The sequence below is a fragment of the Tachyglossus aculeatus genome, chromosome 4 (genome assembly GCF_015852505.1).
Source record: "Tachyglossus aculeatus isolate mTacAcu1 chromosome 4, mTacAcu1.pri, whole genome shotgun sequence".
NCBI lineage: Eukaryota > Metazoa > Chordata > Mammalia > Monotremata > Tachyglossidae > Tachyglossus > Tachyglossus aculeatus.
Window position 1 is genome coordinate 110601527 of NC_052069.1, and position 25857 is coordinate 110627383.

The 25857-nt window shown below is 45.0% G+C and overlaps 1 protein-coding gene across 9 annotated transcripts in view; it reads left to right on the top strand.

Moving 5' to 3' along the window:
- The window catches only part of VAV2 (vav guanine nucleotide exchange factor 2), a 375195-nt gene that overhangs the window by 70496 nt on the left and 278842 nt on the right, over window positions 1–25857 (top strand). For all 9 annotated transcript variants that reach the window (XM_038744653.1, XM_038744661.1, XM_038744659.1 and 6 more), the window contains exon 2: window positions 4284–4400. In XM_038744653.1, coding sequence (XP_038600581.1) covers window positions 4284–4400 — 117 coding nt within the window. The remainder of the gene's footprint in view (window positions 1–4283; window positions 4401–25857) is intronic.

Here is a 25857-nt window from a genome sequence, read left to right on the forward strand (position 1 = left end):
GAGTCAGAGGACCTGAGTTCTAATTCTGACTCCTCTGAGTACCTGCTGTGTGATCTTGGGCAAATCACTTAACTTCTCTGTGTTTCAGTTTCCTCATCTGCAAAATGGGGATTCAATGCCTGTTCTCCCTCCTAACTGCTGTATGAGCCCCATGTGGGACCTCATTATTCTGTATTTACCCCAGAGCTTAGTACAGTGCTTGGCATACTATCCGATAGACAATTCCTCTCTGTGGCTTCAGTGCTTTATTCAAGGCACATCTCCTTCTAGAGGCCTTCCTGATTAAGCCCTCCTTTCCTCTCTCCCACTCCCCTCCCAGCCCCAAAGCACTTATGCACATATCTGTAACTTATTTATATTATTGTCTCTCTCCCCCTCTAGACTGTAAGCTCTTCATGAGCAGGGAATGTGTCTATTTATTGTTATATTGTACTCTCCCAAGCACTTAGCACAGTGCTCTGCACACAATAAGTGCTCAATAAATATGACTGAATGAATGAACTCCCGAGTAATGATTGACATTAAGTGCTTCACAGATACCGCAAGTACAATTACAAAGAAATGTATTATAGACACAGTGATGCCCAATTTGAAATTGGTGTAACAGCAGCGTAGGGGTTGCATTCCTCATTGAGAAGATTTGAAGAAATCAGGATATCAAAAAGCAGATTCCAAGGTCCTAAAAAGTGCTTCAAGAGCATACATCAGCACAGCTAATGCCTATCTTTCAGTGTATTCAAAATTAACAGGATTCAGTTGTTGCCCATTGCTCTCGCCAACAGTTACCTCTATCCCAAAAGCCTCAGCTATCTCATAACTAATTTTCTGCCTCCTGTGGGTGGTCAGAAGCAGACCCTACTGTAGTTGGATATCTTATATCTACCCCAGCACTTAGAACAGTGTATAATAATAACAATCATGGTATTTGCTAAGCGCTTACTATGTGTCGAGCTCTTTACTAAGCACTGGGGTAGATCAAAGATAATCAAGTCTCGTTGTGGTCACAGTCTAAGTAGAAGGGAGAACAGGAATTGAATCCTCATTTTGCAGGTGAGGAAACTGAGGCTCAGAGAGGCCCAAGTTCACACAGCAGACAAGTGGCAGAGCCAGGATTAGAACCCAGCTCCTCTGATTCCCGGGCCAGTGCTCTTTCCACTAGGCCATACTGTGTCTCGTGCTTGACTTCCTTGGCACATTGTATGCAGTTAACCCAGACCTTGTGATAATAATTTAGTAATAGTGCAAGGGGCAATCTGGTGGGTTAGAAGCAGCTGTCAAACAATGGTACCACCTTCTCTGGCCTTTCTAGCCTTCTTTATTGTATTTGTTAAGCACTTACTCGTGCCAGGCACTGAACTAAGCACTGGAGTAAATACAAACAAATTAGGTTGGACACAGCCCATGTCCCACATGGGGCTCACAGTCTTAATCCCCATTTTATGAATGAGATAACCGAGGCACTGAGAAGTGAAGTGACTTCATTTTTGTGTTTTGCCTCAGCAATTCTTTCTGCTCCTCACAAACCAACAGAAATGCTCTATTGAGACAATTCACATTCCAGCTCTGGGCACAGGCTCTATTATATCCCGGGGTCCCAGCTTTCCTAGCTAAGGAGAAGTGTAGGGAAAGGGCTGGGGCATGTCTGAGGCCTGTAGGATCACTCGGTTTCATTTCTGAGCCAACCCTTCCTACCCACCACCGCTGCCCACCTTCCCCCCCACCCCCAATGTCACACAGCAGACAAGTGGCAGAACAGGGATTAGAACCCAGGTCCTCTGATTCCCAGACCTGTGCTCTTCCTATTGGGCCATGCTGCTTCCTGTGGGTTTTCTGGGTCCCATGGGTTTTCTCCCAAGCCAAAGGCTTCAGCATCCGTTTTTCAGCTCTGCATCTATCTGCTCACAGAAGAGTCCAAATGGCATCAAGGTGTCTGTTTCAGTGCTCTGTGGCCCCAATCCTTCCTCTCCATTTTCCATTTGGTCATTTGTGCTTTTAGAAAATGCAGCCCTCTTTTCCAAAGGCTGGGCTGAGTGCGAAGTTGGCCCAAGGGTAAAGATGTTCTGGCCTGGTCAGGCATCCATGGGGCTCCCAGAAAACCTGGTCTGGGCCCAGGCCCCAGGCCCCGGTCTGCTCGAATGGGTTCAAAGAACCACAGGGCGAGACAGATGCTATGAAAACTTGAGAGGGACGAAAGCATCCCCATTCAGAACTATGAAAGGAAGCCAGCTTCTCACCATATGTAATTATGGTAATAACCTGTATAATTAACTCTTAAAATTGGAGGCTTAGGAGGAATTAAAATAAATGCTAAGAGGAAATTTGAGATGAGGGATGTGCAGAAAATAGTCTCTCTACTCTTGAAGCTATGGCCCGCTTCTCTGCAGAAACAGGCAGCTTGCAGGGAAGGCTTTGGAAAAAAGAAACAGAAGGAAAGGCATGGATGTGTTTGTGTGCGGGGGATGGGGGAACGGGGGCAGCGGTGGCGGGCAGTAAGGGTTGGCTCAGGAATGAAGCCCAGTGATCCCAAGACTACTGGCCTCAGACATGCCCCAGCCCTTTCCTTACACTTCTCCTTAGCTAGGAAAGCTGGGACCCCAGGATGTAATAGAGCATGTACTCAGAGCCGGAATGTGAAGTTTCTCGATAGAGCATTTCTGTTGGTTTGTGAGGAGCAGGAAGAATTGCTAAGGCAAAACAGGGCTGGGCCCCTGCTTTAAAGCTATGCCCAGGGCCCTGTCTAATGGAGCTGACCACCTTCTCGCATCTGGGAATGGAATAAGAGAGGGGCCTGTAGCTGATTTCAAGACAACACTATTGCTTCTGTTACTGCTGAGTATTCCTGGGCCTGCTTGGGCTAATGCAGAGTGCCTTGGCATGGTTTGGGTTCACTCAGTAGGTTTCCAGAGGTCATCCCGGAAGGGTGGTCTAGAATGGAAAGGTGGCCTTCTTGGCTGTTGGTTATCTAGCATTTGAACTTCCTCCCAAAAGGACAATGAAGGTGAGGGAGTCAGGGCTGAGCTTGAGGAGTAATGAAGGTGAGACTGTTGGGGGGGTAGGGCTGGCTCCCAATGGTTGATGAGAGAGACAAACACCTCAGCCGGTGGTGGGGATGATGGCCTGGGCTCAAGGTTGGGCTGGGGGATGGGGTGAGGGCATGACTGCAGAGGGTTGGGGACTATGGTATGGGCACAGCATTTGTGGAGGCAGCATGGGCAAAATGTCAGAGGTGTGAGAGCGGTGTTTGGAGGGCCACAGTGGGACTTGGTCCAACAGAGACTTGGGCTGGGGGACTGTGGCCCTGGAGCAAATTTGGGGTAGGACTCGTGGTTCCCCCTCTTAGAAATTCCCTAGATTTAGGGGATGCATATGGAACACTGCATGCACACACAACATAATATAATCACATCATACCCAGTGCCACACACACAACGTAATATGACAATGCTGTAGGGAATGGAAGGGGACAACTCATTTTTCCCACCCCAGGGTAGCTGAGTGTAGCTCATTGGGCTTGGAAAGTGCAAGCCTGGGGCAGAGACAATTTCTTTGTGATGGAGGGGATTTTTAAAGAGGCAGGTTTGGTAACCAATAGCCAATGATTTAAAAGGAAGAATTACTCCCCTCCTCTCACTTTATTTCAATATCCCTTAAATTCAGTATTAAAGTAGTAGTGGGGTAGGAGTTAATAAGTGCTTACTGTAAGCAGAGCACTGTCCTAACATAGAGAGGAAGCAGTTTGAGATCCCATCATTAGAGACAGACCTGAGCTTATGTACATTTTAGTGGGTAAACAAGTTTTTAGGTTCATAGAATACCTTTTGGAAAACCTTGAGGCACGTACCACACTTTGACACAGTTTTGTAAGCTTGCTGTGGGCAGGGAATGTGTCTACCAACTCTGTTATTGTACTCTTCCAAGTGCTTAGTACAGTACACACAGTGCTCAATTAATGCAACCAAGTGATTCCTTTACTGTGCTATGACTTTCTGCCATATTTGGTTTCATATTATATCTGTAATTATCAGGTTTTATAAATCTGTTTTCATAAATATCTGTTATTCATTTATAATAATGTCTGTCTCCCCTTCTAGACTTTAAGCTCACTGTGAGCAGGGAATGTGTCTATTTATTGTTATATTGTACTTTTCCTAGAGCTTAGTACAGTGCCCTGCATACAGTAAGCACTCAATATACGACTGACTGAATGAATATTACTGTAATAAAATGTCACTACAGTGGTTATATTTCATAATTTTTCCTCTCTTTCTCTCCCTCCCTCCTAGTTTCTCTGCTTGAAGAATATTCGGACCTTCCTGAAAGTCTGCCACGATAAATTTGGGTTAAGGAACAGTGAGCTGTTTGATCCTTTTGACCTGTTTGATGTACGAGATTTTGGAAAGGTAAGCTTTCTTTTAATCCATGTCAATAGCCTGAAAATGATTTAATAGCTTCCACATCAAAAGATGTACCTCTGGGCCAGATCACTTAAAGCAAGAAAGTGTTTGTATTTTCCATAGAGTTAAGCAGGTGCAGAGAGGACCAGTCAAACTGTAGACAGAGTTGGGGGAACTAGCCTGAGGCCCCCTTCCTCTCTTAGAAAATGATGAAGAATATGCAAGTGACCATTGTACTGTGATTGGAGTGACTGGAGGCAGACAGTTTTTTTTCTTTTTCGGTATTTAAGAACTTATTATGTGCCAGGCACTGTAATAAGCTCTGGGTTAGAGACACACTAATAATAATAATAATTATGGTATTTGTTAAACACTTCCTATGGGCCAAGCACTCCTTGTTTCATATAGGGCTCGCAGTCCTAATCCTCATTTTATATATGAGGGAATTGACACTGGGGCAAGGGATCAGAGAATCGGGAATGCTAAAATGTGGGAAGTTTTATTCTTGCTTTTATTTTAGTAGGGATAAGCCTGCTCCCCAGGTCCAGCCACCCTTCCTTGTGGCTGGATGGCATGGTGGCATTTGGGCACCAACTTCCTAATGCATATCAGCCCGCAATAATAATAATAATAATAATAATAATAATAATAATAATAATAATAATAATAATGGCATTTTTAACCACTTACTGTATGTAAAGCACTGTTCTAAGCATTGGGGGGGGGGGGGGATACAAGGTGATCAGGTTGTCCCACGTGGGGCTCACAGTCTTCATCCCCATTTGACAGATGAGGTAACTGTGGCACAGAGAAGTTAAGTGACTTGCTCAAAGTCACACAACTGACAAGTGGTAGAGCCGGGATTCGAACCCACGACCTCCGACTCCCAAGCCCGTGCTCTTTCCACTAAGCCACGCTGCTTCTAATAACCTTCAAGTGTTTTCCCTGCAGTGCTTCTCTCTTCTCCTGTATTTGTGGAGTTAGTGAATGCTTCCTTGGGAGGCAGGCAGAGAGAGGAGAGAGAGAAGAAGGAGGAGGGAGAGAGGGAGAAGGAAAAGAAAGAGAGAAGGAGAGAGAGGGGGAGAAAGGAGAGGCGAGGGAGAGAGTGTGTGTGGGGTGTGTGTGTGTGTGTGTGTGTGTGTGTGTGTGTGTGTGTGTGTGTGTATACACCAAGGCTGGGGGGTAGACACGAGCCTGACTTTTGTGCAAAGTTCATGTTAAGCCCGATTCAAAAATTCTGCACACTGTTACGCGGCATTCTAAACCATGACTTGTGTGATTTCCGCTCATTTCCAATTGATGGTATCAGGATGGTGATGTCTTCTTGATGGTTCCGAGGATGATGAAATCTTTGAGCACAGAACACGATTTCATGCTGCCTATAATTCAGAAGTTCGTCCGTCACCCAGCTCTCTTTTAAGAGCCGTGAATTACTTTACGTTCCTTGAGCTGCAAGGCATACGGCGTATGAAAGCATCCACTTTCTGATTATCCAAAGAGTGGATTTCCACTGGTTGATGGAAAGTATTATAAGATATTTATTGCCTAATTTATTTTTGGCCCATTATCAGAAGCTCGCCTTTAGAGGGAATTGGTTTTATGAATACATGATTCATGAAATGCAAAACAGATTTTGTGTTTTGCAACTCTGAAGGCTCCGAAGCTAGGACGGAGGTAGAATTTTAATTTAGAGGGCTCTTCACTAGCACACTGGAACGGGGCATGGTGTTTGCATGGCTCAGATCTGACTAGAACATTACCACTTTTTTTATGATATTCGTTAAGTGCTTAACGTGTGTCAATCGCTGTACTAAGCATTGGGGTAGATAAAAACTAATCAGGTTCCACCACTTGTCTGCTTTGTGGCTTTGGGCAAGTCATTTCACTTCTCTGTGCCTCAGTTACTTATCTGTAAAATGGGGATGGAGACTAAGAACCCCAGATGAGCCAGGGACTGTGTCCAACCGGTTTGCTTGTGTCCAGTCCAGTGCTTAGTACAGTGCCTGGCACATAGTAAGCACTTAATGAATACCACAATTGCTGTTACTGTTATCACTATTATTATTATTATTAATAACAAACCATCCCTGTCGCACCTGGGGCTCATGATCTTAATCCCAGTTTTACAGATGAGGTAACTGAGGCACAGAGAAGTGAAATGATTTGCCCAGTTTTACACAGTAGGCAAGTAAGTGGTGGAGGTTGGATTAGAACCCAGGTCCTTCTGACCCCCAGGCCTGTGCTCTATTTATTTACTAGGCCAGGCTGCTTCCCTCAGCATAATCAGCTGTCTTATAGCGTACCTTACCTTCTGGAGAATGTCCCCTAGGGTGTGAGCTATGGGGTGTAAGGCCACTTTGTTTTGCACCATTAATTTTCTGGTCCTTGAAATGTCACTTTACCTGCAGTTGGAAATGTCAGTCAGCCTTTGGAAGAAAGAGATTTTAGACTATGAGCCCCTTCTAGGATGGAGACTGTCAGTTCTGATTATCTTATATCTCCCTCTGTGCTTAGCATACAGTAAGCATCTAACAAATGCCACAATTATTATTATTAAAGCAGCAAATAAGGTTTCTGACAGCATGGCTGCCACAGCCAAGAGCCCAGGAAAATGTGCTTCCACTCCCACAATGTGACAAAGTACCCGAGACTCGGGGTATTGATTGATGAGCACAGTCTTTGGAGTAAGAACTCATGAGGAATGATGGGGAGGAAATTTTTCATTTGGGTACTGATTTTGTGAATGTGGGTTGAGGGGGAGGAGAGTGTGTGTATGTCTGTCTGTCCATCCCCAAATTGTCCCCTCCCCTCCTTGTGACCTACGGGAGACCTCAGGAGAAATGCCAAGGAAAATGCTTCATTGGCAGAAATGGGGAATGAGAAGCACATTTTTGAAGGGATATCTCCAAGAGGCCTTCCCAGCCTAAACCATCATTTCCTTTTCTTCCATTCCCTTCTGTGTCACCCTGACATGCTACGTTTATTTACCACCCACCCCCAGCCTCAGAGCACTTACAAACATATCTATAATTCTGACTTGTACTTCCCAAGTGCTTAGTACAGTGCTCTGCACACAGTAAGCGCTCAATAAATACAATGGAATGAATGAATGTAATTTATTTACTTATATTAACGTGTGTCTCCCCCTCTAGCCTGTAAACTCGTTGTGGGCAGGGAATGTGTCTGTTATATTGTTATATTGTACTCCTCCCAAGTGCTTAGTACAGGGTACTGCACACAGTAAGCACTCAATAAATATGATTGATTCATTGATTGAAGCAGCACAGCCTATTGGAAAGAGCACAACTCTGGGAGTCAAAGGCCTTGGGTTCTAATCCCATTTCTGCCATTTACTGACTGTGTGACCTTGGGCAAGTCACTTAATTCCTTCATCAGAAAAATGGGGATTCAATACCTGTTCTCTTTCCTACTTAGATTGTGATCCTCATGTGGGACCTAATTATCATGTATCTACTCCAGCACTTGACACATAGTAAACACTTAACAAATACCATTGTTATGTTATTATTAGTATTAAATGGGAAGGAGAGAGGAGAGCAGAATCTTTGCTTTTTCACGATTCTGAAAGCAGTGAAAATCCCTTTGAATACAGTTCCTTTTCCCCTTCCTGTGGCTAACACCACAGCAGCACATCCATAGGAGAGAGGATTTCAAGGATCCTGTGGCATGAAAGATGCTGGGGAATTGGGATGGGAAAAGATACCCAGAGCTCTTTATGCCCAGGACTTGAGGCCCTCCCCTCTCTTTGCAGAAAGAGGCTCATTCATGCTGTCAGCCTACAAGGGTTTGGGCTATCAGTCAGGCAATTGCATTTATTGAGCATTTTCTGTGTGCAGAGCACTGTACTAAGCTCTTGGGAGAATACGGTATAACAATATAACAGGCATATTGCCTGCCCACAGTGAGCTTACAGTCAAGAGGACTGGGCTGGTGTCAGATGGGGGGCAAAGGTGCAAGGGACAACTTGACCATGAGAACTGGATTGGCGAGAGAATAGGTCTCTTCAGTCCTCATGGCTAGTTCTTTGTCAGGAGCACCTTTCATTCATTAATTCAGTCTTATTTATTGAGTGCTTACTGTGTGCAGATCACTGTACTAAGTGTTTGGGAAGTACAAGTCAGCAACATATAGAGACGGTCCGAAACCAACAATGGGCTCACAGTCTAGAAAGAGGAAACAGACAACGAAACAAAACATGTAGACAGATGTCAAAATTGTCAGAACAAATACCTTCTTTGAGTAATAATTATGGTATTAGTTAAGTGCTTACTGTGTTTCAAGCACTTTAATAAGCACTGGGGTAGATTCAAGATAATCAGGTTGAACACAGCCCCTGTCCCACATGGGGCTCACAGTCTAAGTAGGAGGGAGTAGGACTTAATCCTAATTTTATAGATGAAGATACTGAGGCACAGAGAAGTGAAGTGACTTGCCCAAAGTCACACATTGGACAAGTAGGGGAGCTGGGATTTGAAAATCAGCTGCAGCTAAATTCATTCATTCAGTCAGTCAGTCATATTTATTGAGCACTTACTGTGTGCAGCGCACTCTACTAAGTGCTTGGGAGAGTACAGTACAACATTAAACAGACACATTCCCTGCCCACAACGAGATTAAAGTCTAGAGGTGGGGGAGACAGACATTAATATAAATAAACTACAGATATGTACTTAAGTTCTGTGGAGCTGAGAGGGGGGATGAACAAAGGGAGTAAGTCAGGGCAATGCAGAAGGAAGTGGGAGAAGAGGAAAGGAGGGCTTAGGGAACACCTCTTGGAGGAGATGTGTTTTCAAGAAGGTTTTGAAGGAAGGCAGAGTAATTGTCGGATTTGAGGAGGGAGAGGATTCCAGGCCAGAGGCAAGATGTGGATGAGGGGTCACCAGTGAGATAGATGAGATTGAAGCCCAGTGAGAAGATTAGCACTAGAGGAGCAAAATGTGCAGACTGGGTTATAATAGGAGAGTCACAAGGTGAGATAAGATGGCGCAAGGTGATTGTACTTCAAAGTCAATAGTGAGGAGTTTTGTTTGATGCGGATGTGGATTGGCAACCACTGGAGTTTCTTGAGCAGTGGGGAAACATTTCCATAATGTTTTTATAGAAAAACAGTCCGGGCAGCAGACTGAAGCTGAATATGTCCAATACATTGGGAACCTTCAATGCTTTCAAGAAATTTATAGTCTAACATGCCTAACTGCATGTGTAAAAGGGGATAGGAAGGAGGAATTCATCTCTTTGTGAAAGGGCAAGAGAAGAGTCCTCACTTCAGTGAAATCAGGAAAGACTTCTTGAAGGTGATGAGATTAGAAGCCAAGTGGGGACCAGCAGTATGGATGGGGAGAGGAGAGATGGTTGCAAACATTAAGAAGACTGAGTTGTTTTCTAGCTTAGAGCAAATCAATCTGTTTGTGGTATTAATGGAGTAGCTACTAATTGTAGCACACTGTATTAAATGCCTGGGAAGCAAAATGTATCCATCAGTTGATCAATGGTATTTATCGAGCACTTGCAGTATGTGGAGCACTGTACTAAGTGCTCTGTTATCCAGCAGTGGGCCTCTTGGAGCGGAAGATAATACAGATGTCTGTCAGCCTCCGTCAGTGACTCTGCCTGTTCAAAGATATCTAGAAAGGGCCTCAAAGTAAAAGCTAACCCAGGTTGCTCTGTCTGAGAAAATCAATGGTTCAGCTCTCCTTTTCTTAAAGGTCTCCAAAGTGGTGGTTCCATGGCCTCGTTCAGGAGCAGATTTCAGTGTTTAATCCCACTTGCCACCAGGAAGATCTTTTATCTGTGTATCCTAAGTCTCTCTTAACAATAATAATAATAATAATAATAATAATGACATTTATTAAGTGCTTACTTTGTGCAAAGCACTGTTCTAAGCACTGGGGAGGTTACAAGGTGATTAGGTTGTCCCACGGGGGGCTCACAGTTTTAATCCCCATTTTACAGACGAGGTAACTGAGGCACAGAGAAGTTAAGTGACTTGCCCAAAGTCACACAGCTGACAATTGGCAGAGGCAGGATTTGAACCCATGACCTCTGACTCCAAAGCCCAGGCTCTTTCCACTGAGCCACACTGCTTCTTCTGCTTCTCAGCTTCTCTTGCTTCCCCTGGGGGTCCTCCGGATTATGGTCTCTGACTTTTTCTGCACTATGGCTACGAACAGAGCCAGATGGACACGTGAATGGTGATTAGGCCATCTTCACTTCTCCCTCTCACTCATCTTTATTCTCAGATAACATTTTTTTGGAGATTGTGCTTCAGTTCCTTGCTCAATTCTTTTCTCTTTTGATGGCAATTCAGTATTGTAGTCTGCTGTGTCATGAGCAGAGGATTTTCATTGCTCTGGAGAAAGGATCTTTCTTTAAATGATATTTTGGAAAATCAGTAGAGAAGGGCTCAGTATTATAGAGCTACATGGGCCAAACACATTTCTTGGCTCAGCAGTTAGAATTCATAGTATATAATTTCATTTTGGTTTTAATTTTCTGCAACCCAACACAATGATGTAAGATGTACATAAATACGGATTAAAATCCCACCACGTGATCAGCCAACTCTGCGGCTAAGAGGTTTGCGAATGGGAGTTACTCATTTTCAGTCATCGGCAATGATATAGTTATGGTTTCCAAGAGAATTGCCGTGCCGACTGCTCCTAAACTGCCCATGGCAGTGTGTACATAATCTCCTCTCACTTCTCAGGCTCTGGCTTGCTGGATGCTTTAGACTGCCCTCACCAGCTGGCCTGCTTCCCCAGCTCTGTGGCCTCAGTCTATCTTGAGCTAGGGAATGGAAAGGCATTTCTGGTGTATTGAGACATCATCGGGCTATCAACCAATCGATCAATCAGTAGTATTTACTGAGTGCTTTCAGGGTACAAAGCACTGTAATAATAACTGTGGTATTTGTTAAGCACTTACTACTAGGTACTGGGCAGGATACAAGCAAATCAGGTTGGACACAGTCGTTGTCCTGCATGGGGTTCACGGACTTAATCCTCATTTTCCAGATGAGGTAAATGAGGCTTAGGGATGTGAAGTGAATAGCCTTAGACCACACAGCAGACAGGTAGTAGGTGCCAAGGAGAGTACAATAGAGTTAGTAGATACGATCCCTGCCCTCAGGGGACTTAGTTTAGGTGGGGCTCCTAGAGATCAGCCGTCCCCCTGTGTCGGGGCAGGGCTGTTAGGAACCTACTGACTCTTAAAAATTCCACCAACTCTCCCCACTGTGCCTATCTGCTTCTCCCCCCAACCACAACTTTCTCTCTTTGTTCATTCCAAGCCAACCCGTGGCTGTTCTTCACATTTGATTTCCTCCCTCTGTCCCCTCCCTCGCTCTGTTCCGCCAGTTCTGTTCTTCATCCCTTCTCAAGCCCAACAGACCACAACTCTCCCCACAATCAAAGCCCTCCTCCTCCAACAAGCCTTCCCTGGCTCATTATGGGTAGGGAGCATGTCTGCTAATTCTGTTGTATTGTACTCTCCTAAGCACTTAGTACAGTGCTCTGCTCATAGTAGGTGCTCAATAAATACTGGTGATTGATTGTTTAATCCCTCAGACCCCTAACCTGGTTAAGAGTCTAGCATTCGTGAACATACCTGTATTCGCCCTTAACACTCAGCTGCATATTCTCTGATTTATCTGAACCATTCCTATAGACATTATTATGTGTGTCTCTCCTAGTCAAGTATAAAACTCCTCTATATGTCACCAACTTGTACTTCCCAAGCACTTAGTACAGTGCTCTGCACACAGTAAGCACTCAATAAATATGATTGAATGAATGAATAGGGCGGGGAACACATCAGGCCTAGCATAGTGCACTGCACCAAGTGGGAGCTCAATAGATACTACTACTTCTACTCCTCTTCCATCCCATCCTGGGAGAAACTCCAAGTTTTCCAATGACTTCCCTGGATCCTATCTACTTAAGCTTCTCCTGCTGGAACTGGGACTTGTTTCCTCCTGTTGAAAAGATGTAAACGCTTAGGAAGTATATTCGTGTGATATAAAGTGATTGAAAATAAGCCTGCAAGTAATTGGACTTGTTCTGGCACCATCATATGCAATAAAAATGAGACGTTCACCCACCCACCATTATACTGCTGGCGACTGCTCAGTGCAGTGATCTTGTTTTCCCATTCTCGATGTTTGCAGGGCCAGATTTTTAGGGCTTGTTTGTTTCTGTGTGTTTTTCTTAAAAGTAGTAAATCTGCAATTAGCACTTCCCAGTAGGATTTGAAAGCAGGCCAATGAAACTTGAGGGAAAACCTGACTCCATTTTCTTGTCCCACGCGAGAACCAGCCCTCCTCAGCACTTGGGGTTTGGCCACTATTAACTCTGCCCGGGCCCAGTTCTAGGTCTACATGGCAAATGGGCTCAGGCCGTGTGATCACAGAACTATACTCTGGCAGGGTGAGGCTAGCTTGAAACATTCCAGCCCCCCTTGGGAAGCTGACAGTGATGATCCCCTGGTGTTGGCTCCATTCTGTCCCATAAATGGAAATAGATCCGCAGTCCCCATCTCCCCTGAAGTCATGATCGCTCTCCCTGCAACCTGATTATCCTGTATATATCCCCATGCTTAGAGAAACAGCGTGGCATAGTGGGTAGAGCACGAGTCTGTGAGTCAGAAGGTCATGGGTTTTAATCCCAGCTCTGCCACTTGTCTGCTGTGTGACCTCGGGCAAGTCACTTCACTTCTCTGTGCCTCTGTTCCCTCATCTGTAAAATGGGGTTAAGACTGTGAGCCCCATGTGGGACATGGACTGTGTCCAACCTGATTTGCTTGTATCTACCCCATTGCTTAGAAAAGTGCTTGGTGCATAGTAAGCGTTTAATACTGTAAAAAAAACCAGACTGCAAAAACCCTCGAAGCCAAACCCAGGGCCCTCAGATGTTCAGGAACTTCTGCACTGAAGCACTGCTACACTGTGTTCAGGTTTGAAGGTCCAATTTGGTGAGTCTCCAGAGCTGTAAGGCAAGCTTGATTAATCCACTGGGCCACCTGTCTCGTCCAGTTACCTTGAATATGGGCCGGCCGAATAATCTCAGGTTGCCCATTAATTTGAAGAATGAGCCGTACGCATTTTGGTGTATCATGTGTCAGTGGGCTCCTCGGGGCACAAGGCTGATAGCCCCCTGCGTCAAAGCCGAGAAGCAAAATGCAGCCGCTGCAGTGGGTGGAAACAGTAAACACTGGGGAATGGCTCTCATTGGATTCGTCGTTCCAAAGTGAGAACCATTTGGCATCTGTTGGTAAAAAGAAGAACGCAACTCTTTGATCCGGGGTGCCCTTTAGTGTCAGATTCACCTCACCCTGTTTTCTCCTCTCCTCACTTCTTCACTTACTCCCACTCCCTAAGGATTTAGGTGCCCACCCAAACACCCCCATGACACTTAGGTACATATCCTTATACTTGGTTACTTCTCTTTCCTTTAATTTAACAGTAATAATAATAGTTATGGTATTTCAGTGCTTTCTGTGCCAAGCACTGTACTAAGCGATAGGGTAAATACAACATATTCAAGTGGGACACAGTCCCTGTCCCACATGGGCTTCGCAGCCTGAGTATAAGAAACAGGATTTAATCCTCATTTTACAGAGGCACAGAAAAGTTAAGTGACTTGCCCAAAGTCACACAGCAGACAAGTGGCGGTGCTGGAATTAGAACCCAGGTCCTCTGACCCCCAGGCCTGTGCTCTTTCCACTAGATCACCCTGCTGTTTCTGTCTCCCCTAATAGCTTCTAAGCACCTCGAAGGCAGTGATCACGTCTACCCACTCTGTTGTGCTTTCCCTAGAGCTTAGGACAGTATTTTATACAAAGTAAGCACCTAGTCAATACCACTGATTGATTTATTGTTTGATTGAGTACATGACTCGTTAGAGATAGGGAAAAAAATCAATCTGCAATGATGCTACTTTTGCACTATTTTTTTTTGGAGGGGGGACTTTTCTTATGGCTATTTGTTAAGCATTTACTATGTGTCAAACACTGAAATATTTTCCCTTGAATCTGGGCTGCCCTGAAAGAGTCTGTGAGCAGGTGCAGTGTTTAAAACAGATGTTTCAGCTAGAGGGCTAGTATGCACAGGAAACCCTCTTTCTGTACTTCCTTAAAACATAAGTCAAATCAATTACAGGCTTCTGCAACTATGTAAGTGTTCACCAGACAGGGCTTGTTGCTGCATTTTGAATCACAGAGGATTTTCCTTTTAAACTCCGTCAGGTCTTGGCTCTGGGTGGTGCGAACACCCAGCCTGGCACAGGGGAGTGTTCTGGAAAACCATGGGGTAAGGACACACTCAAGAAGCTGTTGGGCCTGGATTGGGTCTGGCACAGAGCCAAGCCTTCAGGGGATACTGGGCCAGCAGGAGACCAGCCTGTCTTTGGACAGTGTGTCTAAGCAGTCTCTCCTGGATGAGGTGTGTTTGGGACTGCCCCCCGAGGCTAATGAGTCCTTCTTAAAACAGATGGAGCAGTGACAAACAGTGCCTTATTCATTGTTTAAAGTGCTTTGAGAGCCTTCAAAAATCAGAAACAAGTATTATGGACAGAGGGAACCGCTACCTCAGAGATTTCTTCTTTCTTCCCTTCTATTGCTTTCTCTTTGTAGTCCCTTTTTCTCCTGTTTCTTCTCCTTTTCCTTATTTTTTCTTTCTCCTTTTCCCCTCTTCCTCCTTCTCCTCCTCTCTTTCATCAGTACATCATCACCTAATGGAGATCCTCAGGAAATGGATGGTTGAGTGTGATTGAATCCACCCTGAGTAAGGCCCCTTACCAGGTGCTTATGGTTCCCTTGAGTGAGTCGATAGGTCGGAGGTGGGGGAGCCAAGTCAGAAGAAACCAGACCTAGGGGTGAGCTCAGCCTCAGCCCTAGTTTCTGGATCATTTCCAACTGCTCTGCTGTCTAGGTCAGCGATCCATTTCGAGGATCTGGTTCAACGATCCGGTTCAGGACTGGGGCCCCTCTTCTCCGACTGGGGCTGGCCTACCCGTGGCTCCAGACCACAGAACCCACTTCTCTCTGTCTGCCTCTGAAGAACAGTCTTCAGCTGTTGCCTCTTCTTTTCCCTTTACACTCAAGGTAGATCCTTTCCCTTCTCTTTTCTCTCCTTCAGGACCTCCTATGCAATGGGCAGTAATAATAATAATACTACTAATGGCATTTGTTAAGCGCTTACTATGTGAAAAGCACTGTTCTAAGCGCTGGGGAGGTTACAAGGTGATCAGGTTATCCCACGGGGGGCTCACAGTCTTCATCCCCATTTTACAGATGAGGGAACTGAGGCACAGAGAAGTTGAGTGACTTGCCCAAAGTCACACAGCTGACAATTGGTGGAGCTGGGATTTGAACCCGTGACCTCTGAGTCCAAAGCCCATGCTCTTTCCACTGAGCCATGCTGCTTCTCATAATAGTATGAGTACATAATGATAATAATAATAATTATTATTATGGTATTTGTTTAAGTGCTTACTATGTGCCAGGCACTGTACTAAAAACTGGGGTGGATACAAGCAAATTGGGTTGGACACAGTCCCTGTCTCATATGGGGCTCCCAGTCTCGACCCCCATTTAACAGATGAGGTTACTGAGGGCCAGAGAAGTGAAGTGACTTAACCAAGTTCACACAACAAACAAGTGGCAGAACCTGGATTAGAAGCCATGACCTTCTTACTCCCAGGCCTGTGCTCTATCTACTATGCTATGCTGCTTCTCTGACATCTCTCCTCCTTGCCACCCAGCCCCTGTCTTTCAGGAGCACAGGCTAATAGGATGGAGACAGGTGAAATATGTAATATATATCACAGACTAACTCATATACCATAATGGAACAGAAGCAGTGGGGCCTGGTTGAAAGATCACAGGCCTTGGAGTCGGAGGACCTGGGTTCTAATCCTAGGTCCACTACTTCATTCATTCCTTCAGTCGTATTTATTGAGCGCTTACTGTGTGCAGAACACTGTACTAAGTGCTTGGGGAGTACCAAACGGCATCATATAGAGACTGTCCCTACCCAACAACGGGCTCTTGCCTTCTGGGTGACCAGAGGCAAGCCATTTAACTTCAAAATGCCTCAGTTTCTTCATCAGTAAAATAAGGATTCAATACCCACTCCCCCTCCTACTTAGATTGTGAGTCCCAGGTATGACAGGGACTGCGTGCACCCAGATTATTTTTACATAATAATCAAAATACAGAGAAGCAGCATGGCTCAGAGGAAAGAGCATGGGCTTTGGAGTCAGAGGTCATGGGTTCAAATCGCTGCTCCACCAATTGTCAGCTGTGTGACTTTAAGCAAGTCACTTAACTTCTCTGGGCCTCAGTTCCCTCATCTGTAAAATGGGGATGAAGACTGTGAGCCCCCGTGGGACAACCTGATCACATTGTAACCTCCCCAGCGCTTAGAACAGTGCTTTGCACATAGTAAAGTGCTTAATAAATGCCATCATCATTGTTATTATTATTACATACCTAGCATTAGGTAGTGTGTTTAGCACACAGTAAGTGCTTGACAAATACCACTATTGCTATTCTTATCATCATTATAAATGCTAAGAAAAACATATTTAATGATATTTGTTAAGTGCTTACTACGGTAATGGCATCATAATAAGTACTGGGGTAGATACAAAATAATCAGGTTGGACACGGTCTATGTCTCCCATGGGGCTCATAATTTTAATCCCCCTTTTACAGATGAGGTAACTGAGGCACAGAGAACTGAAATGACTTGCCTAAGATCACACAGCAGGCAGTTGGGAAGCAGCATGGCATAGTGGCTAGAGCACGGGCCTGGGAGCCAGAAGGTCATGCGTTCTAATCTGGGCCCTGTCATTTGCCTGCTGTGTGACCTTGGGCAAGTCACTTCACTCTTCTGTGCCTCAGTTACCTCATTTGTAAAATGGGGATTGAGACTGTGAGCCCCACATGGGACAGGGACTGTGTCTAACCCGATTTGCTTGTATCCACCCCAGTGCTTAGTACAGTGTCTGTCTTGTCTTGTCAGTCTCCCCCTTCTAGACTGTGAGCCCGTTGTTGGGTAGGGACCATCTGTATATGTCGCCAACTTGTACTGCCCAAGCGCTTAGTACGGTGCTCTGCATACAGTAAGTGCTTAATAAATACGATTGAATGAATGAATGAACGGCACATAGTAAATGCTTAACAAATCATAATAATTATTATTAATTATTATTATGAGATGTGGGTTCATTGCTTGCCCCCAGCCTTTAAATGAGACCTGATTTTACCCACCCAGCCAGCCGAAATGGTGTTTCCCTGCTGGGCAAGTAGCTATTAGCCAAACTGCATTATCCAAATGGACACCCTACATCTTCCCAGGCTGGCAGCCTAGGGGTGGATTCACAGTCCAGATGATAGAGAGATCTCAGGTCTCTTTTCTACATGCTCGCTGGGAAGCGAACATGGCTAACGTATGAGGCAGAAGGCGCAGATGGATAATGCAGGGAGCTGCGCACTGGGAGCAATGTCTGGGGTTGGCTGCTGAAATCCCTTAGCCAGCTCTGCTCCATCTTTACTGATCTTTTCAGAGCACGACTGCATTAGACCCGTGACTCTGGTTCGGAATGGGATTTCCCAGTTTTTCCTTTCATCTGCGTGGGTGGAAGGTCAGCTTGGCTTAACCTTTAGCCCTTCATGTGGGGCAGGCAGTCCTGGGAGGCTGCATCCTCTGGGGCCCCCAGACTTTGAAATTCCATCAGCTGCAGGTAGCTGCCTGGGAGTACTTCAGATAAGGCAGCTCTGTGCCTTGAGAGGGTGGTGTGAGCTCAGTACCCAGGGATGGGAAGGGGTAAGGGGCCATTCTGCTCTGTCAACCTCTAAGGGCAGCAAATTGGCATTCGATCTGACTCAGAGTTCCATCAGGACTGTAACTTCATTTTTTTTTCCTAATTATATTTCTTAAGTGCTTACTCTGACACTGTTCTAAGCGCTGGGGTAGATACAAGTTAATTAGGTTGGACACAGTCCCTGTCCCACATGAGGCTCTCAGTCTAAGTAGGAGGGAGAAGAAGACTGAGGCACAGAGAAGTTGTGACTAGACCAAGGTCACGCACAGCAAGGAATTGGTAGATACAGGGCTAGAACCCAGGTCCTCTGAATCCCAGGCCCATGTTCTTTCCACTAGGCGGGGAACATGTTTATCAACTTTGTTGTATCGTACTCTCCCTAGCACTTAGTACAGTGCTCTGCAAACACTAAACACTCAATAAATACCATTGATGAAGATGATTTACTTACCAATTTGGTCTCAGAGCTGAACAGCCTTCCAGAGCAATGGAAAGAGCCCGAGATGTTGATTCTGGAAGTTTTGCTTCCTTGGCTGCTTTCCCGTGTATTTTTCCAAAGGGTCACATTAAGAGTATTATGTTTCAGATTAAACAAGCCATGCCCAGGACACTTCCCGGAACGCCCACCTCCTTTTAAGGGTGAGGAGCTGTCAGCCTTTGAATTATCGCCCAAATTTTAGCATACAAGTAATCAGTGCTTCCTAATAAAATACTGATTGGAGTTCCCCCCACTGCCCCTAAGATGCATAAATCATTTCTCATTTTCCTTCTCAGCTTGTTGTTTTCCAGTGGCTCCTGGACTTTTTTTTTCCTCCCTTTTAGCCAGTCCCAGATTGGTGGGGAGTGAGACTAAGATGTTTAAATGCAGAGCTGATTAAAGGGGTACCCCTGGAGTGAGCTCAAGGGAGTCAGCCCAGCCACTGGGGCATCAGGCATGATGCAATATTTAGACCTGCTCAGGAATTTCTTTCTGTGGCATTTTCGTAGTGCATTGGGGGAGTTAAAATTAATGTTTAAATCTTGGTCAAAATTTAAGGATTAAAACCGAAAGCTGGGAGATATGTAGAGACCCGGGACTGACTGCCATCTGAGTTGTTCTTTCTCTCTCTGTCTCTTTCTCCCCCCCGCATCTCTCTCTCTTTCTTTCATCCCTGTTTCAGGCTTCTGGGATTGTAGTTGAAGTTCAACCCCGGTTCCCGGAAACTGCAAAGCTCCCTGGGCTGTATAATTTTACTTTCCTCAAAATACCGTTAATTTCAGTCAGTCAGCAGGATTTATAAACTGGGTCTGCATGGGGCAGGATGTTTTTTGAAGATAAATTTTTGGAAGGCTAACTTGTTTTTGGCTTGAATCTGCACAAGAGAAACCAACTGCTTAACACCAACCCAATTTTGTCTGCAGAAGAGGCACAGTGCAGACCAAACAAACACTTTGGAGGGCCTCAGTCCTACTTCTGCCTTTGAGCTTCCCCATGTCCCACCTCCAGGAGCACTGATTTCAGCATGCCTGCCTAATAACATCTCTGCTGTGATTCAGGACAGTTTCAGTGTCCAAGCCGGCTGATGGTGGGCTGTTGGGATGGAGATGGGAGGGCCAAACCAGCAGCACCCCCAAGCAGCATCTGTCGATCTGGTGGGTACCTGGGCATGAGAGCATGAGCAAAGGACTCAATCCCATTACCCCAACCCTCTGCTTTTCAGCCCTGCCATGTTGAATTACAGCAAAAACTATTCCATACTTCCAAGCACCGTGGCCTAGTGGATAGAGCAAGGGCCTGGGAGTCAGAAGGTCATGGGTTCTAATCCTGGCTTCACCACTTGTCTGCTGTGTGACCTTGGGAAAGTCACTTCACTTCTCAGTGCCTCAGTTACCTAATCTGTAAAATGGGGATTGAGACTATGAGCCCCACATGGCACAGGGATTGTGTCCAACCTGATATGCTTGTATCTCCCCTCAGTGCTTAGTAGGTGCTTTAGTAGTTATTATTATTACTAAGCCCACCTCTTCCTAACTGCCTGGTGAGTTTAACACTGGAACCATGGTTAAGGCACAGGAGAAATCTATGGCATTTTCACTGTCAACCTGTGCAGAGGTAGCCAATGAGTGGCCACTATGCTAGATGCTCTGGGAGTCTTTAAAGGAAACCAAGACCTGAGGCCTGCCCTCAAAGAGCTGTCAGTCTAAAGAGATCCACCAGAGAAAACTAGAATATTATGCTCCTCTCCTCTCTCCCTCTCTCCTTTCCCTCTCCCCTTCTCTTTCCTCTCTCCCTCTCCCTTCTGGAAATCTATATACTCTTTGTCAGAGAGTCAGATGCAAGAATCAGGAAAAAATGTTTGTTTTCTATTGTGTTGTGAAGGTAGAACTAGAGGAAATGAGTTTGATCTACAGCTGAAATCAAGAGGAAGAATTTCCTACTAGTGAAGGTCAGAACTGTGGGGGTCAGTGACGGTTCTTAGGAATGCTGGATGAGGAGACACATGTGATGGATGTCCTGTGTGTTACATTGGGTCTGTAGTGCAGTAATGATGGGCTCACTAACTCTGCTGTGCCGAACCATTCATTCATTCATTCAGTCATCTTTATTGAATGCTTACTGTGTGCAAAGCACTGTACTAAGCACTTGGAAGAGTACAGTATAACATCAGACACATTACCTGCCCACAGCGAGCTCACAGTCTAGAGGGGGAGACAAACATTAATATATATAGGTAAATAAATAAATTACAGTTATATATGTATGCGCTGTGGGGAAGGGAGGGAGGATGAATGAAGGAGCAAGTAAGAATAGCACAGAAGGGAGTGAGAAAAGAGGAGAGGAGGATTTAGTCAGGGAAGGCTTCCTGGAGGAGATGTGCATTCCATAAGGCTCTGAAGTGGGGGAGAGCAATTATCTGTCAGATGTGAGGAGGGAGGGCATTCCAGGCCAGAGGTAGGATGTGGGCGAGAGGTCATCTGCGAGATAGACAAGATCGAGTTACAGGGAGAAGATTAGCACCAGAGGAACTAAGTGTTTGGGCTGGGTTGTAGTAAGAGAGCAGTGATTTTGTGAGATTTTGGAGCCCTTCTCTGGGTGACCCCTGAGCTCCGCACTTGCTTGAGGACCCTCGTGTGTTCTCCACACCCACCCCCTGAGTATGTGAACTCTTGTGCTTTGTCTAAGCTGCAGACCCCAGTGATGGGAATCACAGAAGAGATAGGCTCAGCATTAAGAAATAGAAAAAAACACCCAACCCAACAGTGCCCCGTCACCAAAAAAAAAAAAAAAACAAAACCACAAATTCTTAAAGGAATCTTGGACAGACCAGCAGAAAACTAGGCTGTCCATTGTAAAACCAAGCAACACTGAAATGGGTTATTAATGTTGGAAGGCTGATACTAGTACAGTTCAAGATACCCTACACCCAACCAAAGGTTTTAATCTAAATAGCTGCTTACATAGTTTATATATATATATATATATATATATATATATATATAAAAATATAGTGCTTATGTATATATAAACTCTTTATATTTCAAAGGCTTCAGCAATAAGCAGGATATCAGATTATTCACATCCTTCCATAGTGAAACAGTCACCTCAGTGTTTCCCAAAGGGATCCGAGCTAACTTCCTAGTTGGGCAGAGAAATGCTACTTTCAGTACTAGCTCCCCATGATCTTGTGAGCTGTGGGTCAGCCCCAAGCAGAGGGAAACCATACCTTGTCAAAATAGCAATAAGAGAATCATGCTGCTGGTTCCGGGACTCGTAACAGACAAGGAGACTGTGCCCAAACTGTGAGTTTGACAGGGCTGGACAGAGTTGATAAAGCCAACGAGAAAGATTAATCGGTGTAAGGGAGTGAGACAAAGACAGAACTCTTGTTTTGGGGCACTCTAACTCCACAGTTGGATTTTTAGGGGGAGATACCCATTCAGCTCTCAAGAGCTCTTCATGCTTAATGTTTCGCCCAGACCATCATGGCAAATGCTTCAATTATTCCTGGTCAATTTGTTAAGAGCAGTTTCATTTTGGGTGTTACGGGTGTCTGGCTAGATAGACCATTGCTATCATTACTTTTAATAGCAAAACACACATTGAGAAAAGGGATTTAATTCCCCCTATTTATTATTCATTGAAACATTTTACTAGGCTCCAAAATCCCTGGAGCAGTTACTTCTGGTTATTAGCAGCGTCCAAAGGCAGGGCTCAAGCCCATCTATAAAAGGCATAATTCATTTATTCGTGTAGACAAATGAATTTGCAGGTGCTAATCTCCATCCGTAAGGTTCAGAGGATATGCCAGCCCAAGTGGCCATCTGCAGCCCTGTACCATGGTGCCACCAGGAGAGGCAGCCTGCGAGAGAATGGAGATCGTGGGATTAGAAGGCAGGAGAAAGGCAGATTCTAGACCCAGTGTGAATTCGCCGAATGACTTTGGCCTGGGGAAAGTCCTGTACCTTCGTTTTACCATATCTAAAATGAGCTGGTGGCGAGACCTACCACATTTTGCACTACCTCTTCCTCAGTGTAGAAGTGGTGTGGCCTAGTGGGTTCTAATCCCAGCTCTGCCAACTGCTTGCTGTGTGACCTTGGGCAAATCACTGAACTTCTCTGTGCCTCAGGTTCCTCAACTCTAAAATAGGGATTAAATACCTGTTCTCCCTCCTCCTTAGACCGTGAGCCCCACATGGAATGGACACTGCATCTGACATAATTAACTTCTTCCTACTCTAGTGTTTAGAACAGTGTTTGACATGTAGTTAGTATTGTAAGGCATCCTATGAATCAACACCCTATTGTAGCAGGAGAGTTTGCGTATGCTGATGAAGCTTAGAGCTGTTTCATGTAGGGCTACCCATAATGGAAAGATCTCAGCATCAGAGTCGATTCATCCATGATGGGAGACGGCAGTCTGAGAAAGAGTCAAAGGTGGATGATTGAGTGATCAAAATGTTGATCACAGACAACAGCAGAGACTCAAGTTTTTACTGCACAGAAGAAGGCAATGGTAAACTATTTTCAAGAAAACTCTATGGATATACATACCAGAGTGATTTCATGACAGAAGATGGGATGTTCTGAAGAGGTTGTGTCCTTGGAGTCACTCCGGGTCAGAAATGAGTTGATGGCATTTGAAGAAGAAGCAGCACTTAACAAATACCCTAAAAATAAAAATCTATCCCCGTGCATCGTACGGCTCTTCGCACAGAGTAAAGTTTAGCAGTGTGGCTCAGTGGAAAGAGCATGAACTTGGGAGTCAGAAGTCATGGGTTTTAATCCTGACTCTGCCACTTGTCAGCTGTGTGACTTTGGGCAAGTCACTTAACTTCTCTGCACCTCAGTTACCTCATCTGTAAAATGGGAATTAAGACTGTGAACCCCACATGGGACAATGTGATTACCTTGAATCCCCCCCAAGTGCTTAAACAGTTCTTGGCACATAATAAGCGCTTAACAAATACTATTATTATTATTATTATATCTCCTCCAGGAGGCCTTCCCTGATTAATCTGTCACTTCCCGCCATATCCTCCTCCACCCCCAACTGCCGCATCTGTTTCTGCATCACTTAAGTACTTGGGTACCTTCCATTGCCCTTCATATCTTTACACTCTATTTCTTTTTCCAACTGTCCCCCACTAGATTGCAGCGTCTGTGTGCACAAGGATCAAGTCTACTTCTTGGTGAAATGCTTTGCACAAAGTTAGCATGCAATAAATGCTTCCAGTTGATTGATTGACTTTCCCAAATCAGTGACCATATGGGGAGGGCGAAATGTTTGAGGAGGAGTGAAGAGGAGCTCACTGCTACAGGAGAAGAGAGAGACAGCCCCCAACCCTTCCGCCTCCCTCCCCCATTCTCCCAATCCACCTTCCTGCCCTCTCCCCCTCCTCACTTCTAATAATAATAATAATAATGTTGGCATTTGTTAAGTGCTTACTATGTGCAAAGCACTGTTCTAAGCTCTGGGAGGGATACAAAGTGATCAGGTTGTCCCATGTGGGGTTCACAGTCTTAATCCCCATTTTACAGATGAGGTAACTGAGGCTCAGAGAAGTTAAGTGACTTGCCCAAGGTCACACAGAAGACATGTGGTGGAGTTGGGATTCGAACCCATGACCTCTGACTCCAAAGCCCATGCTCTTTCCACTGAGCCATGCTGCTTCTCCAATCACACCCACCCATCTGAAGTCCACAATGACCAGTCTGATTGATGCCCAACCAGATGCTGATGATGACTTTTGAACTTTCTGCTCCACAGCTGGGCTTTTCAGTCAAACTTCCCTAGATGCCAGATGCTGGATGCTAGAGAGGGAGCTACAAAATTGGTGTCTGTTTCCCAAATAACCCCGACCATTCCTCACCTGCTAAGTATGTGCTGTGCTGAAAAAAGGGTTAAATTGTTCTTTTATAAACTACTTTTGCTCTCTCCTATTCACTGTTCTGTTATTTGCTGGGTTTTTAAAACTAATTTTCTCTTAATATTTGTTTGTTTAATATATTACTGTTCCTGCTCATTCTATTTCTGCTGATTAATCTAATGAGCCTCAGATGTTGATACTGTAGCTACTTCATTTGCACTTTCAGCCTTAATGGTGTGTGGGTAAGTGAGACATTCTAGTTTTTAACAGCATCCAGTCTGCCCTAATTACTTATTAAAATGCAATCATTATAGCGAGAAAACAACCTAATGTATGTGGGTAAAATGGGTGGCAAGAGTGCCACCCTCTAAAACTCTTTCCATATTTCCTGCTTCAAAGCAGCATAGTTTGCTCTTTTACCTGTCCGTTGTCATTGTAGGAACTATTGTTTTAGTATCATACAGAATTTGTGTTTTTTCTCTCTCACTCTCTTCCTTTCTCTTTCCCTCTCTCTCCCTCTCCCCCTCATACACACAGTATGCAAATCAGCTGTTGGATGAACATTTTTAGAACTGGTAGTGGAAGTGGTTTCATCTCTTCCTTCCTTGCCAGATGGGAGGATTTAACAGATATTCTTGTTTTACATGTGCAAAGAAGCCAGTGATATCTACTGCTTCGAGAGCTCACTGTTAGTTACAACTTTGTCCAAGTCATATAGGGCTGGTTGAAAGAAATATTTCTACTGTCGCATCAGCATTCTCCAGCAGACAGTCTGACATTGGACCTGGGTGTCTGTTCACCACTTTCTCTATTAGAGATGAGTCTCATTCTGGAGAAGGGAAGGATGAGTGAAGAGGCAGGGTGGCCTAATAATAATAATAATGGCATTTATTAAGCATTTACTATGTGCAAAGCACTGTTCTAAGCACTGGGGAGGTTACAAGGTGATCAGGTTGTCCCACGGAGGGCTCACAGTCTTAATCCCCATTTTACAGATGAGGTAACTGAGGCGCAGAGAAGTTAAGTGACTTGCCCAAAGTCTCACAGCTGACAACTGGCGGAGCTAGGATTTGAACCCATGACCTCTGACTCCAAAGCCCATGCTCTTTCCACTGAGCCACGCTGCTTCTCTAATGAAAAGACCACGGGCCTGGAAGTCAGGAGACCCAGCTTCAGTCCTGGCTCCACCACTTGCCAGTGTGTCTCCTACATCTCTTGTATACTCTCAACTTAATACGGTGCTCGGCATACGGTAAATGCTCAATAATAAT